General features: G+C 35.6%; 1 protein-coding gene across 11 annotated transcripts in view; it reads right to left on the bottom strand.

Annotated features, from left to right (window-relative positions):
- Nucleotides 1-15,757, bottom strand: part of MYO3B (myosin IIIB) — a 195,584-nt gene that overhangs the window by 154,893 nt on the left and 24,934 nt on the right. For all 11 annotated transcript variants that reach the window (XR_008204654.1, XM_052674958.1, XM_052674959.1 and 8 more), the window contains 5 exons: nt 13,791-13,974; nt 12,387-12,521; nt 10,884-10,988; nt 10,519-10,618; nt 6,965-7,041 (listed from right to left, as the gene is read on the bottom strand). Coding sequence is in view for 10 of the 11 variants with exons in the window: in XM_052674958.1 (XP_052530918.1) it covers nt 6,965-7,041; nt 10,519-10,618; nt 10,884-10,988; nt 12,387-12,521; nt 13,791-13,974 (601 nt within the window). In the remaining variant the exon portion in view is untranslated. The remainder of the gene's footprint in view (nt 1-6,964; nt 7,042-10,518; nt 10,619-10,883; nt 10,989-12,386; nt 12,522-13,790; nt 13,975-15,757) is intronic.

Raw genomic sequence — 15,757 nt, 5'->3', positions numbered from 1 at the left:
GTAAGGATACACAACCTGCACAGATTTGGAAATGGTGTTGCACAAAGCAACAGAAAACAGAGGCAACTACAGGCCTATGGTAAATATACTTAGTGCACAAATCTCTGTGCAAGAAGCACAAAATTTGCACTTTTTTTTTTTTTAAACTACACAGAAGTTTCACAAGTCTTCCACATCTGCTTTTTGGTTGGAACAAATGCATACCTCCAGCCACTCCACATTCCTTCACAAGATCATGGCTATGCTATCAAAGGTAACTGCCCAGGTACTGATCTTCCCTCTGGCTGCTCCCTGTTTCAAGCCCCTTCTGCCATTCCAGCCCCTGAGGATGTTTGTAGATTTCCCAGAGACAAAGGAGGCAGTAATGCATTTTGCCAGATCTCTCTCTGAAGGGAGAGTTCACCGGTACTGTTCTGCTGCATTGTCCTCCTCTCATATGCCATTATCTTTAAAGAAACCTCTTCATAGTTCAAATTGTAGCATTCTGAATTCTTCTATTGCTTTCCTTACAGGCTTTAAGCAGTTTCAGCATAACTCCTTGTTACCACAGCTCATTATATAAGTAGCCTGAAAATTAAGAAAGTGGGAAAAATAACAAAAGCAGAAACTGGCATTTATTTCTTTATTTACTTTCTTAAAATGTGTTCTCCAAAAGATAACTTTGTTTATATCATGCCAGTCAGCTCTCAGAAGGTGACATCTCAGAAACAGTCATTTCAGTTACATGTGGCCTTTCAGAGTTCTAATTCTATCCTGCTTTCCCAATCACCTGCTATAACGGCTCCTTCCATTCTTTCATCCAGTCTTGCCCCAGCTATTTAGAGCAACGGTTCCCACTTTTTATTTCCTCATCTGCTTTCACACATTTACAGTGTAGCAGTTTCTCTCTGTCATGGCCATAGTATTTACCAAATGTGCTACAGGACCACACTCAAAGCCTGTTCTGCATTTCAAAGAGATAGATTATATTCCCTAAATATAACTGTCTAACGCATTGTGGTGTCTCATTATTTTAACCCCCTGAAAGAGTGATGTTATTTCAAATTATGTCAAGTAGGCATTTCCTTTACACTATACGCTTATGCACTAACATAAACACAGTAAGGTTAAACTACAGGCATTGTCCAAATCACAATGTAACAAAAATCATGCATCCAATTATTCATGTTTTTTTTGTTGTTGTTGTTTGTTTGTTTTTTGTTTTTTTTACCCACACTGAAAAAAAATACATGGGATTTTCAAATATTTCACAATTAATTCTGAGGCCAGATAAATGTAAAATTCTGCTTAAGAAGAAGAAATGTTCCCTACACCTATGAGGTTTCTTCCAGAAGAAGATTTTAAATATAATTTAATATTGATTTTTGAGTGGACATCTTTTTATGTTTTCCATCTTATTTCATTTATTACAATTCACAAGTTTTAAAAAAAATCTGCAGTTACAGCTAGTTCAGTAGATCATAAGTTGTAAGAGAATAGTTATTACACCTTTCGGAATATGAGGAAATACTTCCAAGATTTTCCTTATTAGAGAAGATTCACAGTTCATGAAGGATTTTTTCTTTTAAATCACAAAAATTACATGAAGTACAACTATTTTTAAATGGCTTTCTAGCAGAAAAGTGCAGATATATACTACTGAAAACTTTCCGATTTGTACTGAGCTGTGGATTGCTACAGTTCATTATAAATCAGCATGTACAAAAGCTCCATGCTCTCCTACTGTTTTGCATCATATTTCAAAACGCAGTTCTTCAAAGGATCTACTATGTTATAATTTCACTCCTTTCAAATCATAATTATATATGCAGTTGTCATTTTCTAGCAGTTATCAATAAAAATATAGCACCGTATTCCTTGTGGCTTAAATTGCCTTCAGCATCTTTTCAATTCTTTCCATGTTCAATTATCTTTTTCTGTTTTTGTTCCCCAACACACAGATTCTAACCGAGCTTATTTTAAGGGTCAGGGTTAATTGCAAGAATCTAGCTGACTAGATCATGATAACTTCATTGAACAAAACGTGAACTGGTAAATAAAACTCAGAGTACAGGCATAGGTTCACGCTTTTGTGATATTTCAATTACTTGGGAAAAAGAAAGCTTGCCATTCAGTTCTAGCTAGGTTTTGCCAGCTCTGCAATAGAGGCTGAAATCAAGACACATTATGGTTAGGGGGTGAGAAAGTAAAGGCAGTTCTGTTCTAAGATTCCTAATCTGTTTCCGCTTGCATTCAACACAATTCATCTCAGCATGAAAGAAACAGTCTTCAGATAACTTCAGGATTTTTGGCAATAGGAAGCTTTAAACAACCTAAACAACCACAGTACTTAAGCAGTTCCACCTTATTTATCTTTTTTGGTTTGACAGTTTTCTGTGTTCCAGCATCTATATGGCTGTTTTTCTAACTGCGAGATAATCCTAATTAGGTTTAAACAGCAATGACTGATTTTCAGGGAGTCTATTTCAAAGCTTCTTTACCCTTGCCAAGTTCTTCAGATGCTTCCACACTGCCTGGTTTGATTCTGCATTTTCATTTTCAGCAACTTTTTGGTTCATCCTGTGTTCTGCTCAAAAACAAATGCTCAAGGATGAATCTTTTTGATCTGTACTGTTACTCAAACTTCACAATCATTAGGAAAAGAACAAGAAAAAAAACAATGTCCCAGTCGTCTCAAAACTGTAAAGCTACTGATTTTTGTGCTGACCAGCAAAAATAGTGAGCTGAACCAGATACCTTAGGACACCCTCAAGTCACAGATATTTTTTCAGTGATCTTTCGCTATTTTAAGTACCGTTTTTATATAATCCCTGTATTACTCATCTTACAGTGTGATGCTTTTCCTCATTATACAGACTGTTCCTTATCCAGGCTTAACTGCTGGTTCTTGTTTCCAGTGTATTTGTGTCCTGCCCATATCCTGTTATTTACTTGTATCTGAATACTTTCCTGCATTTTGCCAAGGAAAATATTGTCAGTTTTACTTCACATGATTCATTTCTCCAAAACACTCCTGTAGTCCATTCCTTTAAGGAAGGCTTCTTCATCTTCCATCCCTATTCCCCCTTCTGATTACATCCATCTTTCTCACGTATACCTGAAACGGGGCTCCATGATAGCTTTATACAATCTGGGGCTTTTATGTTTCACGTGAAGATAGTAAGAATCCAATTTAAAAAAAAAAAAAAAAAAAAAAAAAAAACCTTTCTATTTCTCTGAATAATAACGTTCCCTTCCTGTTCTTTAAGGAATATTTGGATTTGACATAGAATTTACCGTGTATCAAAAATTTTGGCAGCAAGATTTTTGAGACTGTTGGGTGCTTTTCTAGTTTTACTAATCTCAGCACAGTTTCATGTAGAAATCACTGTTTCTAAAAAGCTGCTACTCAGGCAGTCTTTTTCAGTTTATTTCAGTTCTAAGCATTCATATTTCACATAAAAATTTGGCTGCATATTTTAAAAATACCAGAAAGGTTTCCCAAGATGTAAATTGCATCTCACACGTCAAGGGAAATAGGTCATTCATACAGACACAAAGAAAGCAACTGTAGCAACTCAAGCATGTGTTACACAACAGCAAGTTTTAAAGCTATTTCAACAACAGCAGGATGGATACATAAGCATCTTGCAGCTGTTTTACAGACTGGTACATCATGAAGCTTCATCAGTGTTTTTCACACAGGCATATCTGAGATAAGTGACTATGTTTATGATACTGGGTTAGTTATTTTGAGAAATCTTTTCCAAATAGGAAGTATGTCAAGCTAGACTTGATCCTTTTTCAATGATGCACATAATGCACACTGGTTACATCTACGTTGTTGTATTTTTTGAACAAATGTGTCTCAGTCTCTGTTTATTTCTTCGGGTTTTTACCTTGAGAATGAGTATTTTCAGACAGGATGGTTTATAAATTTGGTATGATTTCTGACATTGATTGCAATTACTCAAGCAAAACAGCACTGTAAAAATCACCTCTAAAAATCTGAGTTCAAGAAAATATTTCATAATATTCCTGTCACTCTGTAAAGAATGTTTTACAAAGGCTTCAGAACATCTGCAATGAAGGTGATTCCATAAATAATGCTTGCACAGTGGCTTCTAAGGTACCTTGTGTCTCTTTTGTGACGTAACTTGTTGTTATGGAGATGGTAAAATACCAACCGTTTTTTTTGTGAGAGTGTGGAAGATCAATTTTGGATCTGTTGCAGCAGCTTCTTTTCCCTGCTCAGCTGTAATCAGCCATCCTTAGGAAACCACAGGATGTATAAGTAGTATAGTATATTTTAAAATGGACAGATGTTTGCACAACACTTAAAATTGTTTTGCACGTGGAAACAAATTTACACACTTGTAACAGATGCAAATTCCACCCAAAATTCCTCCAAATTCAAATATATCTAAAGGTATTTGCATCTCCAATGCAAATGAGACTATTATTATTTAGGTTTAAGAGCTTACAAAGAAACAACTCACTCCCTCTTCACTCCATTTCTGACTTCATAATCTTATAAAAATGCATTATTTCTTACAGCAAGAAGGGCAAAAATTAATATTTTTAAACCTTAAAACCTTCAGTTAAACATCCAATTGACCTTAAATTTACAAAGAATACATTATCTGGAACCATTGCAGATTGTTCTTCTGTATTTTTAACCTATGCCAGCCCATGAGTCCAAGTGTGCACATCCCCAGACAATGAAAGAATTCTGTGAACTTCAGATTTTGCCACTCAGAAACAGTTTTTGAACCATCTCCCATAGTTAAACAGCTATAACTATTGTTGCCTGTTTAGTTTTTTGTTTGTTTTAGACATAAACCTTGGGAAAGCAAATGAGTTTTATGTTTTCATTATTATTATCTATCATTGGTTGCATTTTAAATCTTTAAGTATTTGCTCACATTTTATTATATGTTACAGCTTGTATTATAGCTGGAAAGAATGATGAAAATGGGAATGGAAGCAAACAAGGAAAGAATGCTCTCTTACATCCAAAGATCTAGATTCACAGGAAAGACTCCATCCTTCCCCAGTGGCAGTCAGCCCTTAAATTGGGTCTAGCAGGGAGGGAGCGAGGCTTCACCCCTTCCAGTAACACAGCTGAATTTCTTTTACCTGTGCTCCCAAGGTTGACTCAGTTCTTTCCTCAGGTGACCAACCAGTGGCTCAGACCATGACCCAACACTAGCTGAGCCCCATACATTAGAATATGCATCAACTGCTCTTTTCACTCTGACATCTCCTTCCCTTTATTGACATATATACCTACTTCCATAGTATTTTAAAAAGTGAGTAGTAGCATGGATTACAATAGACAGACTATAAATGAACCCTTTTGTTCTTTCCTGTAAACACTTCTTTTCAGTATTTACCTTCATACTGTGTCTGATCTTATGTTATCAACATGTTTGAGATTATTTTGAGCTACGCAATGCTATAGCTTATTAGTGCTTTCAAAACACCTTTTTACAACTTTTTTTGGCCCAACTACTTGACAAGATAGTCTGTAATTAAGGTTACAGGACACACAGCTGAGTCAAGGTTTTCACAGTCTTAAATCTAGATAGTAATGTGGGAACTCCTCCTTCTTCCACCGTGTATTGAAGTGCTCAGACAAGCGCACACAAAAAAAACACTTCCTTGCAGCACAGTCTACACAACATTCTGACTGTCTGACATAACATCCTAATAGAGAAGGAGAAGTAAATTTTTGAAAGTACATTAAGATCCTCAAAAGATAGACAAGCCTATTTCAATAGAGTGGACATGAAGTCCTTGTTAAATTTACCTATACTATAAATATTGGTGCTGTTTGAGCCAGTAATAGATCAGGATGAGCATTATGAGTTGTGTCTCTTGCTAGCACACAGAAATAGGGTATTAACTATCATTTTTTTAAAGAACCTTTCCTACATTTAGTGAATCCATCTTCATAATAGAGCAAATGAATCAACAAAACAGATCAACTAGCCAACTGCAGAAAAACTGCATGCGTTTCCTCAGACCAGAAATTTGCGTATAACGTAGCAGAAATCACAAACATGCACAGAATCATATTCACACTGTGTAAGAACATGCAGGGCCAGATTAACTTCAAAAACTTTAGCCCAAGAGAGGATTGGTCCCCATACGTGTGAAATCTCAGGAGACTGTAGAATTGCAGATTTCAGTTTCCCCAGCCCAAGCTCTCAGCTGTTGATTCCTATCTACCTATATCTATAGCGTATACTCAACTATTTTATGAAGGATTCCTTAAGTGTTCCATACTGGTACTTTTCACCTAAAAAGCATTTCTATAGAATTACATAGTGCTTAAATGTGTCTGATTGGGAAGTCATAAAATCTTCAAGACAACTGCATATTCAGTGGATATTAAGACGTATAATCAATGGATATTAAGATGTTATAATCACAAAAAAAGAACAAGAGAGTTAAGCAAAGTAGACTAAGATAATAAGAGAGAATAAATGGAAGGCTTACCCATATGCTAGGCTCACCTACAAAAAACACCAGAAGAGGGGATCTCCAGATAGGATCCTTCCCCTCTCATAGCCAGATCTTAAATAGGTCTAGGAGAGGTGGAGCCAAGCTTCCGGCAGCACAGCTGAATTGCCTTCACCTGTGCTCCTCTGGCTGACTCATGGCTCACCTCAGGTGATCAATCAGAGGTTTAGGCCGTGACTCAGCAGTTCCCATATAACAACCCTTAATTACTTGGAGATCATCTGTATTTTTATGGAAACATTACAGAGACAAAAATAGTGAATATTAATACTGATCAAAGTATTTGATCAAAGTATTGTATATTTTAGCAGTAGTACATTCATTGACAGAGGTCATAGATGTGGAGAAAAGTAGAAATATGGTCCTTAGTTGAAAAGATATTTCTTGATTAAAGTGCCAACAGATCACGCATTACAGTGAAGGGAGACAATATAGGATTCAAAAAACATTTACCTACCTCAGGAGCCATCCAAAAGGGTGTTCCCACTGAGGTGTTTCTACGTAGCCGTGTGCTGGTGAGCTGGGCTGAAACACCTGCAACAAAACAGAAACAAATTTGGCTTCAAATTCATTAAATCAAGTCAATCAGTTTATTTGAAGTATGTAAGAAACAAACCTCTAAGACTGAGATCACAGCTCATGATTAATTTCATTTTTCCACAGCTCATCCTAGACAGACCACAGCTTGCTGTTTTCTTTCTGGATTGCTATGAGATTTTTTTATGAATTATCTCAGTCTGAAGCATTTTCATTCAAATTAAAAAATTTAATCAGCTCTTAATATCACAGATACCTCCTTCTGCTGTTTTTCATGAGTATATTCTGAAACATTTCAAATTCCCATCTGAATTTAAAACCTATTTTCCAGAAATGTTGTCCAAGCCTACCTGAAATTTATTCCCTGAATGCTGCTGGCAGGAACCTTGCAGAAATTCCTCCTCAACAAAACATTTATGCACTTATTTAAAACAAATCTTTTCCTTTGAAAAACATGGAAGCTTAAGTTCACATTGTAGCTTATACTTAGGAATTAAGGAATTGCTTAAAACAAAGCCTGTGCTTCATTGGTTTTCTGACTGAGGCTAGGCTAGTGAAGCACAGCAGAAAAAAGGAAGGAACTAGAACAAAATGAAACAATATTAACAAATCAAAATGAAGTTTCAAATCATTTTCTGTGCTCTTGTCAACTGTGCTCCTGTAGAACTCAGGAGCATTCAAATAAGCTGAACAAATGCAATATTAACAAAAATATTTCATGCTATCATTGTTGGGAAAAAAGAAAACAAAAGAAAACATGATCTACTCCCACAGTACCACCCACAAAGAAAAACAGGTAGAAACACACCATGACATGATAGATTTGTGCCCAATTTCAGTGAGTAAGAAATTCAGACTCAAAATCAGTCATTTGTAAATTAAGCAATTAGATTGCTGTACCAAAGATTCAATTCTGTACTTATTTTTCATTTCAGTGTGATCACAAATCTTGATTTGGTGGGTAACACTGCAAAACAGCCAATGACTGGAGTCTACAAGCCTCTGTGCATTTAACTGTTTTCTCTTAAGCTGGCCTAACTTGTAGCTGCCATCTATGGACATTCCAAAACAGCATGGAACATCAAAAAGCTGAGACAGGGAGAAAGGGGGAAAGAGGGAAGATGGTGAAAAAGAGAGAAAGAACATGAGTGAATGATGAGTTCAAGCATGTCATGCTGTTGAGTGAAGTTGAAAGAAAAAAGAAGTTGAAAAGTCACGCAATAAAAGCAAACAAATAACCCTGTGCAATCCTCTCAGTGTGCTAATATTCATACATACTGCCTTGAGTATGAATTCACTTTCTCTTCCCCCTATATAATGGACAGAACTTGCCAACAAGGTAATCTCTGAGTATTTCCTTTTATCTCCATTGATTTGGATTCTAGAGCCTCATTTTGTATGCACAATTCAATACTAAATCTTGGATTATTATTTCCTTTCCTATTTTCTTCACTCCTTATCACACAACAAATCTCCTTAACATTCCTTCAAAATGGGAGAGGATTATTAGTTCCAGGGATTAGCCTAAAAATATCAAATGCATCCACTGTTTTTGTGCTCTTAATCTGAGATCTTTCAGTTTTCAGGCACTCCATCTGACTAAAGTAGAGCTGTAACGTTCTCAGCTGCAGCTCAAACTGAGCTCTTCTACAAGGTAGTACAAAATGTTTCAGACTGGATACAAGGAAAATGAGGAACACAGAATGGCCATTTCTAAAAAGCTTGATGCAAGTGCCAACAAAGAGAAACCCTAGCAGAAGCAAGAACAGGCTCCAGTTTGATGTCCTTCAGCTGTCTGAATAGCAAAACTCTAAAATAGCAAATCTCTTCCTGAACTCTGCATTTTTCACTAAACATCTTTCACCTCCTACAACAAATGGGACAATTCTACAGACAACAGTTGCAGCTGCAACTCAGTCTTAATTTGATCCTAAGTCCTTTCTATGACTAAAGCAGTGGGCTAGTGAGAGAAAGAGCAATTCAATGAAACCTTAGTGCATAATACTTTGTCAGACAGAAAGCACATTTCGATATTTCCTAGTGGTTAAATACTAGGAAACACGTGAGCGTTTGCTCATGTCTTTTTCTGAGGTACATCTGTTATAATTTGCTACGATTATTGGTGAATCTTAAATGTGAAGAAATAAAAAAGCCCCAGCAACATGGAAAGAGATGCCAGAAATCTTGGGATTCTCAGTTTTCCTGAACATGCCACTTAGATTTGTATACCACAGATAAGCCTCTGGACTCAGGAGCTCCAAGCTGATCTTCAGCAGCAGCTAATGCCATTGACATGTATGATAAGAGTTGTCAGAGAAAGAAGCCAATATTTCCCAGAAGGGCGCAGTTGCAAACAACGACCACACTCATAGAGAAATTACTTGTCTCCCTCATACTAGCTCAAGGACTTGCTGCAAATTTTGCTTCAGGCCATGTTTCTCCCAGCACTATTTTAATTATTACCTCTACTGTTCAACATAATGAATTTCTGTCCCTAGAAGGTACTGAGAAGTTTGTTACTTTCTTGGTTCCAGCTTATTTTATAATCTCCAACACAATCATTTTTAATGTCAAATTTGTAATGCTGATGATGTCATGGTATTACATTTATTTTCCAGTATATGAATTTCATTTTTTTAATCATCACTATTTGCAGGATTTTTGGCATATCATCGTATGCTACTCTCAGTTTGTGAACATTTTTCTTTATCTTCATGCACTACTAGACATACATCTGTTATCCAAGCAATACTATTCTCAATGGTGATTACCTTATGCATTTTATGATTAACTAATGAATCACATATTACTAATAATTCGTTTCCATTGTATACATATCTGTCAGACTACATACAGCACTGTGTTATTTTTCTGAGTGGATATGTATAAGAAGAAAAATGCTGAACTGAATTAAATTTTATTGACAAGGCCCTTTCTCTTTTCCTCTCCCTACCCATCTATTTCTTACAATATTTCCAGACTGGCCATGTTCGTATACAACAGCAATAATAACATATTAAATGGATATTGGGTTTTGGACACATGGGACCATTTTACCTTCTGCTCAGAGGGAGCAAAATGCTAGAGGCTAGCAAATGTCATTTCAAAGAGAAGGATGTTTTCTTTTCATATGCAAAAGACACAGAATTTAAATTTAAATTAGGACAATTACTGTGAAACTGACATTTTTTGCAAAATGCAAAAAAAAAGATTTGTAAATGACACTTTCAAAAATACTTTAAAAAATAAATTATTACGATTGCTCTTTTAAGTTAAAAACGTATTACTGATTTTTTGGATACCATTTTCATTCTTGGTGTATCAAGTTACTTCCCCATTTTTCCTCCCTAAAATAATCTTGATAATTGTCCCGAAAATCTCTCACTATAGCATTCTGCCTTCCCAGTGGAAAGTAAACAGATGCCTTTGGCTAGACTGCATGTATTAGAAAAACAAATGGGAAGTGGTCATTACCAAAGTCAACGAGCTTGACTCCACCTTCTGTTGTCAGAAGAATGTTGTTCCCTTTGACATCTCGATGAATGATCCGGTTATTGTGTAAATGCTGAAGGCCCTATATGCCAGCAGTAACAAAAATAAGTTTACTCCCTTATTTAAAAACAATTACCACCCTACTATTAGGGAATGTAATGAAGACAATCTGCACATAGTCTATAGAAACATCTGTCCACCAGATTACATGCTTGATACAACTCCTGCTGCAGTAATAGCCCAGAAAATATTGCCAACATTATCATTCTTTATAAATGGAAAATATATGCATGAGATGAACAAACTGCACCCTCTGCTGTCATTACAAGCCCAGTGAACAACCTTACCAAGAGAGCACCATATAAGATGTATGAGATCATAGCTTCATCCAATTGTTGGCCACAATTCAGCAAACCTTTGACAAGTTCTGTGACAGACCCTCCATTGCACAGCTGTGAAGTGGGAAGACACAAAGGGGGGAAAAAGCAAGACATGCCGTCAGTTACTCAACACGCTTTTTTAGGCTGTGAATAACTACTGCATAAAACTGTATGACAACACAAGTTCAGGGAACAACCAGATTTTTACTTTTCTATTATCCATAAATTTATCCATGTAAGGAAAATGTAATTTTTTTAAACATCAAAAGTCTTTAAAGTCTGGAAAATGTGCACCAAAAGCAACTGACAAGAGCTTACTTAGTCAGTAAGGTCTACATAGACCTAGCTCTTCCAAATTCTATATTCAATTTTGTTATATAGAGTATTTCACAATTTTACCATATAAAATTTTGTTATATGCAATACCACACATAACCTGTCTGATGTGCTACATTTGAAAAAAACAACAAAAAAAAAAACAACAAAAAAAAACCACATGGAAATCCAAGCTCAAATTCAAATTCAATACAAAGCCAGTAGGCATACAGTAAAAAGCAACAGCAAAACAACGATGCTAAATCTTTGCTTTATCAATAGTTAATGGAATTTAATATGAAATGTCAAAGAACATTCATTCAAGCTACCTAATTCTACCATAAACAGAAGTTAAACGCGTTGTTGAGATTCTATGACTTAAAGGGGAAGTAAAGATTTTCCATTCTGATTCAAGTCATCATTCAAGAATAGGGAATAAAATTTCTCAAATGAACTGTAATTAAAAAGCAAATGCTAACCTTCTCAGCCTACTTATAACACAGCAAAATGAATGTCATTATACTGAACATCAGCCTGTGTAAAGCTCTGCATCTATTAAGCCTGGAAATTGTTTAGAAATCCTCACTCATCTTGCAAAAAATCTTTTGCAATCAGTTAGCTGGCAACAAGACTACCATGTGTCATTTTACATTTTTCACTGCAAGAATACCAATTGCCACTGAAGAATAGTAGGCATTTCTGTTGCTACTTTCTAGAACAACTAACTTTTAGTTTTATATTACATTTTCTCTGTTCATTTTGCAACAGGCAACATGTTTCTTAATTTTTTACCACGTTACTTCTACATTATGTTTTACACTTCCCTTGAGTGCTTGACCTCTCAAAAAATTTGAACGTTATTTTCTCCAACAAGAAAAATCAAGCCGTTTTTAAGCAAAACATTTTTACCAACAAGATACAGTGGTTTTTGAGGCAAAATGTGGCAACTTGAATAGAAATAAAATGTAAGGACTTTCCCTTTTTAACAAATTTTTGTGAGATTTTCAACAGTACATGACATATCATCTATCACCAGTCTTTTGATAAATGGCCCCTATCAGAAAATCATGAAAGCTGGTGACTCTCCTAGCAATAGAAAACAGAGACCCACCACATTCACTAGTTAAGATGTAATATTATCAAGATGTTTTTTACCTCAAGTACTAGCCAGAGCTGTCCTCCCACATATTGATCTGCTTTGTAGAACATCCCATAAAATCTAACAACATTAGGATGATTGGGAAGGAACTGCAAAATATTATATTCTGCTTCAATTTCTTCATCTACATCCTAAATACAAACATACAGAACATATAAACACAGTAAGCCTGTGTAAAGCAAGAATAAACTCCTGGATAAAAAAAGCTATTTTTAAGGAGTTTGTACTTTCAAATGGTTTTTTAAACCAATGTTTTGGTTTTTTTTTAAATGGTTTTCTTCCAGTGCTGCTGAAAGTACTCTTCACTATTTTTTCTTTTCCTTTTTGTGGTCCAAACAGGACAACAGATGGGATCAAATAATTTCACAAAACCTCCAAGTGGAATGTTGTAAAAATAAAAACATTAAGAGAGACTATACTAGAAATTATTGAAAAGAGAAATATCAACATTCATTAAATAAGCAAATGTTACTAAGCATTTGTTAATATAACAGTTCTGTGACAATTAAAAAAAATTTGAATATCAGCTCGTAGGCCAAAATTCAGAAAAATATCTAAGCAGTAAATTTCCTTGCTTCTGCAGAGACTGTAACTACTAAAAATATTAAACATTCACGTGGAGGGTTGTTCTGGCTTGTTTGTTTTTATCTATCTTGAGGCTATTGTCTGATTTACTACTTTTCCCAGAATTGCACAAGAGGAAAAGCAAGACAGGCTTCAAAAGTTGTAGATGATAGAAATGCAACCTTTCATAGTAAATATACTCACTCAACTGTTACAATCAAACTCCAGCTTGATCCAACCTGCACAGTGGTCAGCTAACTCTTCCACTGAGAGCAAGGGCCTTGGCTCTCAAGGGAGGTCAGGGACTTAAATCCCACTAAAACTGGAGCTAGCAGAGAACCACTTCCAAGAATTTTGCCTGGGCTTTAATTATTGCCTTTTCTTTAATTATTGCTTATCATTGTTAGACACTTACAGAAGACAGTTGTAAAATATAATCAAGTTCACAGTATTTCTGCAATGGAAAAAGCAATCCTTTTAGGGAACGTAGAATAAGAACATTTAAGATTAACAGTATCTTTTGTCTACCTTCCTAAAACAGACCCCTAAGAGGAATGCCTTTGTGCTTTCCTATCATATGCATGCTCAAAGCACAGGTGTCTGAATTTGTACAGGACGACTTATATAGATATAAAAATGAAACTTAGTAAATGCTATTTTCAAACAGCATGCAAGATGATGAAATTTTCAGCAGCACCTTTCAGGTTTCCTTCTGCCAATGCACTGTGCAAAAAACATTTCCTCAGGATGCATTCAATATCTTATGTTTAACTTACATTTTAAATCTGTTTAAAAATTCTTTTAAATTAGCAATGCAGTTTAATACTTTCACTTACACTAATAGGATCGAGAATCTTTACTGCTGCCAGACTCCCATCTTTCTTATTGGCAACCTTATAGACTTTACCATAAGTGCCTTTTCCAATAGTCTCTATAATTTCCCAGGTGTCTGTGGGATCAGCTAATAATTCTAGTCCGATCATACCGGAATTGTATTGAAATAATCCATACAATGGCTTCCTGAAAAAAAAACAGACAGACATACAATGGGAAGCCTTAAGCAACTGAACTAAAACAGCCGTGTTATGATAAAGAAATCAAATGTTGAGAAGAAATGCAGATGGAATGACAAATGAAAATCATGCAGAGAGATAAGATCAGTAGATAAAGGAAAGCAAAGAAAACACTTTAGACCATTTCTCTTTACTTACTTTGCTGCGTGTATTAACTATCTGCTTTATACATTGCTGCATATGCTAAGTAATTTTGAACCCATTTCTGAACTTTTGACAATATCTGATCTCTCTTTTTATTGCATGCACTTTTAATGGACATTTTATACAACTGGTTTAACACAGCTCATGAAATGAGACCTTATTTCCTGTGTGTTAAAAAGCTATGTCATTCATGTAATGTATTTTGTTTAACTCCCTGGATAATGGCCAGGCAAACACTCAGTAGGTAAAACACTTCATCATATCTGATACATCTTCAATAGGGCTATATATAACCAGTTCACTAGTTTAGACCGGCCTGGCAGGTATCATAAAATACAAAACAATTTGATAGTAGACAACGAGAGCTGTCAACTACAATGTCACGAGAGTAACAATTATCACTGAAGATGTTTCTCAGCAATTCCACTCATCTCTGTCTCTGTTTCAGTTAGCATGGCTGTCAGTATGCAGACCACCTCAGCTACTTTTGCACTTAACTGGAAAATTAAGTTCTGAGATCCATGAACAAACTGAAGGAGAAAAATTATAAAGTAATCTTGAAATAAGCAATTGAAGACAACACCATGGTTGACTGCAAAAGCTCCCAGCTTTTGGAGGTTAATCAGCTAGCACCTCACTCCAAATGATCCCAAACAGACCTGACTTTCAAGGTTTGAGCCATTTCCTACTGTCTTTTTATCCTCTATAACATTCCCACTGGCACTGACAACTATCTGGCACCAAGAATTTAGTCAGAAAGAATGTGAACCTGATAAAAAGTCTAAGAAATTATAAAGAAATGAAACAATGTAATTAAAGAAATAACTATGTTTTCTAATCATGCTAGAGAAGAAAATAAACTTCATTCAAATTCACATGCAGCCCAGATCTGTGTACCAGTATGCAAAATGGAAATGTTTGTTTCCATTCTTGATATCTTTGCAGGAGAAAGAAGTTTTTAAATTTCTTCAAATGCCAAGAAAAAAAAGCAGCGACATGTAATTACAGAAATTTACCACACAGAAAGCACAAAACATTCCATTTCTTGATGAGGGGAGGGGAAAGGGAGGAGAAGAGATGAAAGGAGAGAAGAGGAGAAAAAGAAAAAGCTAGTCAATGTCATTAATCTGTTGAAGGTCAATAATAATCACTACAGTTTCTCACTGCTTGGATTCAGTTCAGCATGCTGCAAATAAAGAATAGTATTCCAAACACATACAGTCAGCACCTCAATGTTGAAGCAGGTCAAGAGAGAGAATTTGCTGAAATCGGTGAACAGACTGTACTGCATGAACTGAAGACAGCATCCTCAGACATGTAGCTTCTGATAAGCCAACCTTAACAACAAGCTTTACTTGGGGTAGGAAGACAAATGCAAATGTAAGCGGGAACAGTTGTATCCCAAGTTAAAAAAAAAAAAAAATTAAGCAAAAGCGAAAGACATACTGAACATGTCACTTTAATACTTCAAGAGAAATATTACAGACGTTCATGTGTAAAGGCAACTGGCATTTGCCATCACTATAACAACTAGCCTATCACACAGAACGTCCAGAAAATGGTGCGTAGCACTCTTCATATCAATG

Source organism: Tympanuchus pallidicinctus, unplaced genomic scaffold (genome assembly GCF_026119805.1).
Source record: "Tympanuchus pallidicinctus isolate F22 unplaced genomic scaffold, pur_lepc_1.0 scaffold15, whole genome shotgun sequence".
NCBI lineage: Eukaryota > Metazoa > Chordata > Aves > Galliformes > Phasianidae > Tympanuchus > Tympanuchus pallidicinctus.
Note: the sequence above shows the minus strand (reverse complement) of the source record. Positions and strands in the feature narration are given on the sequence as shown.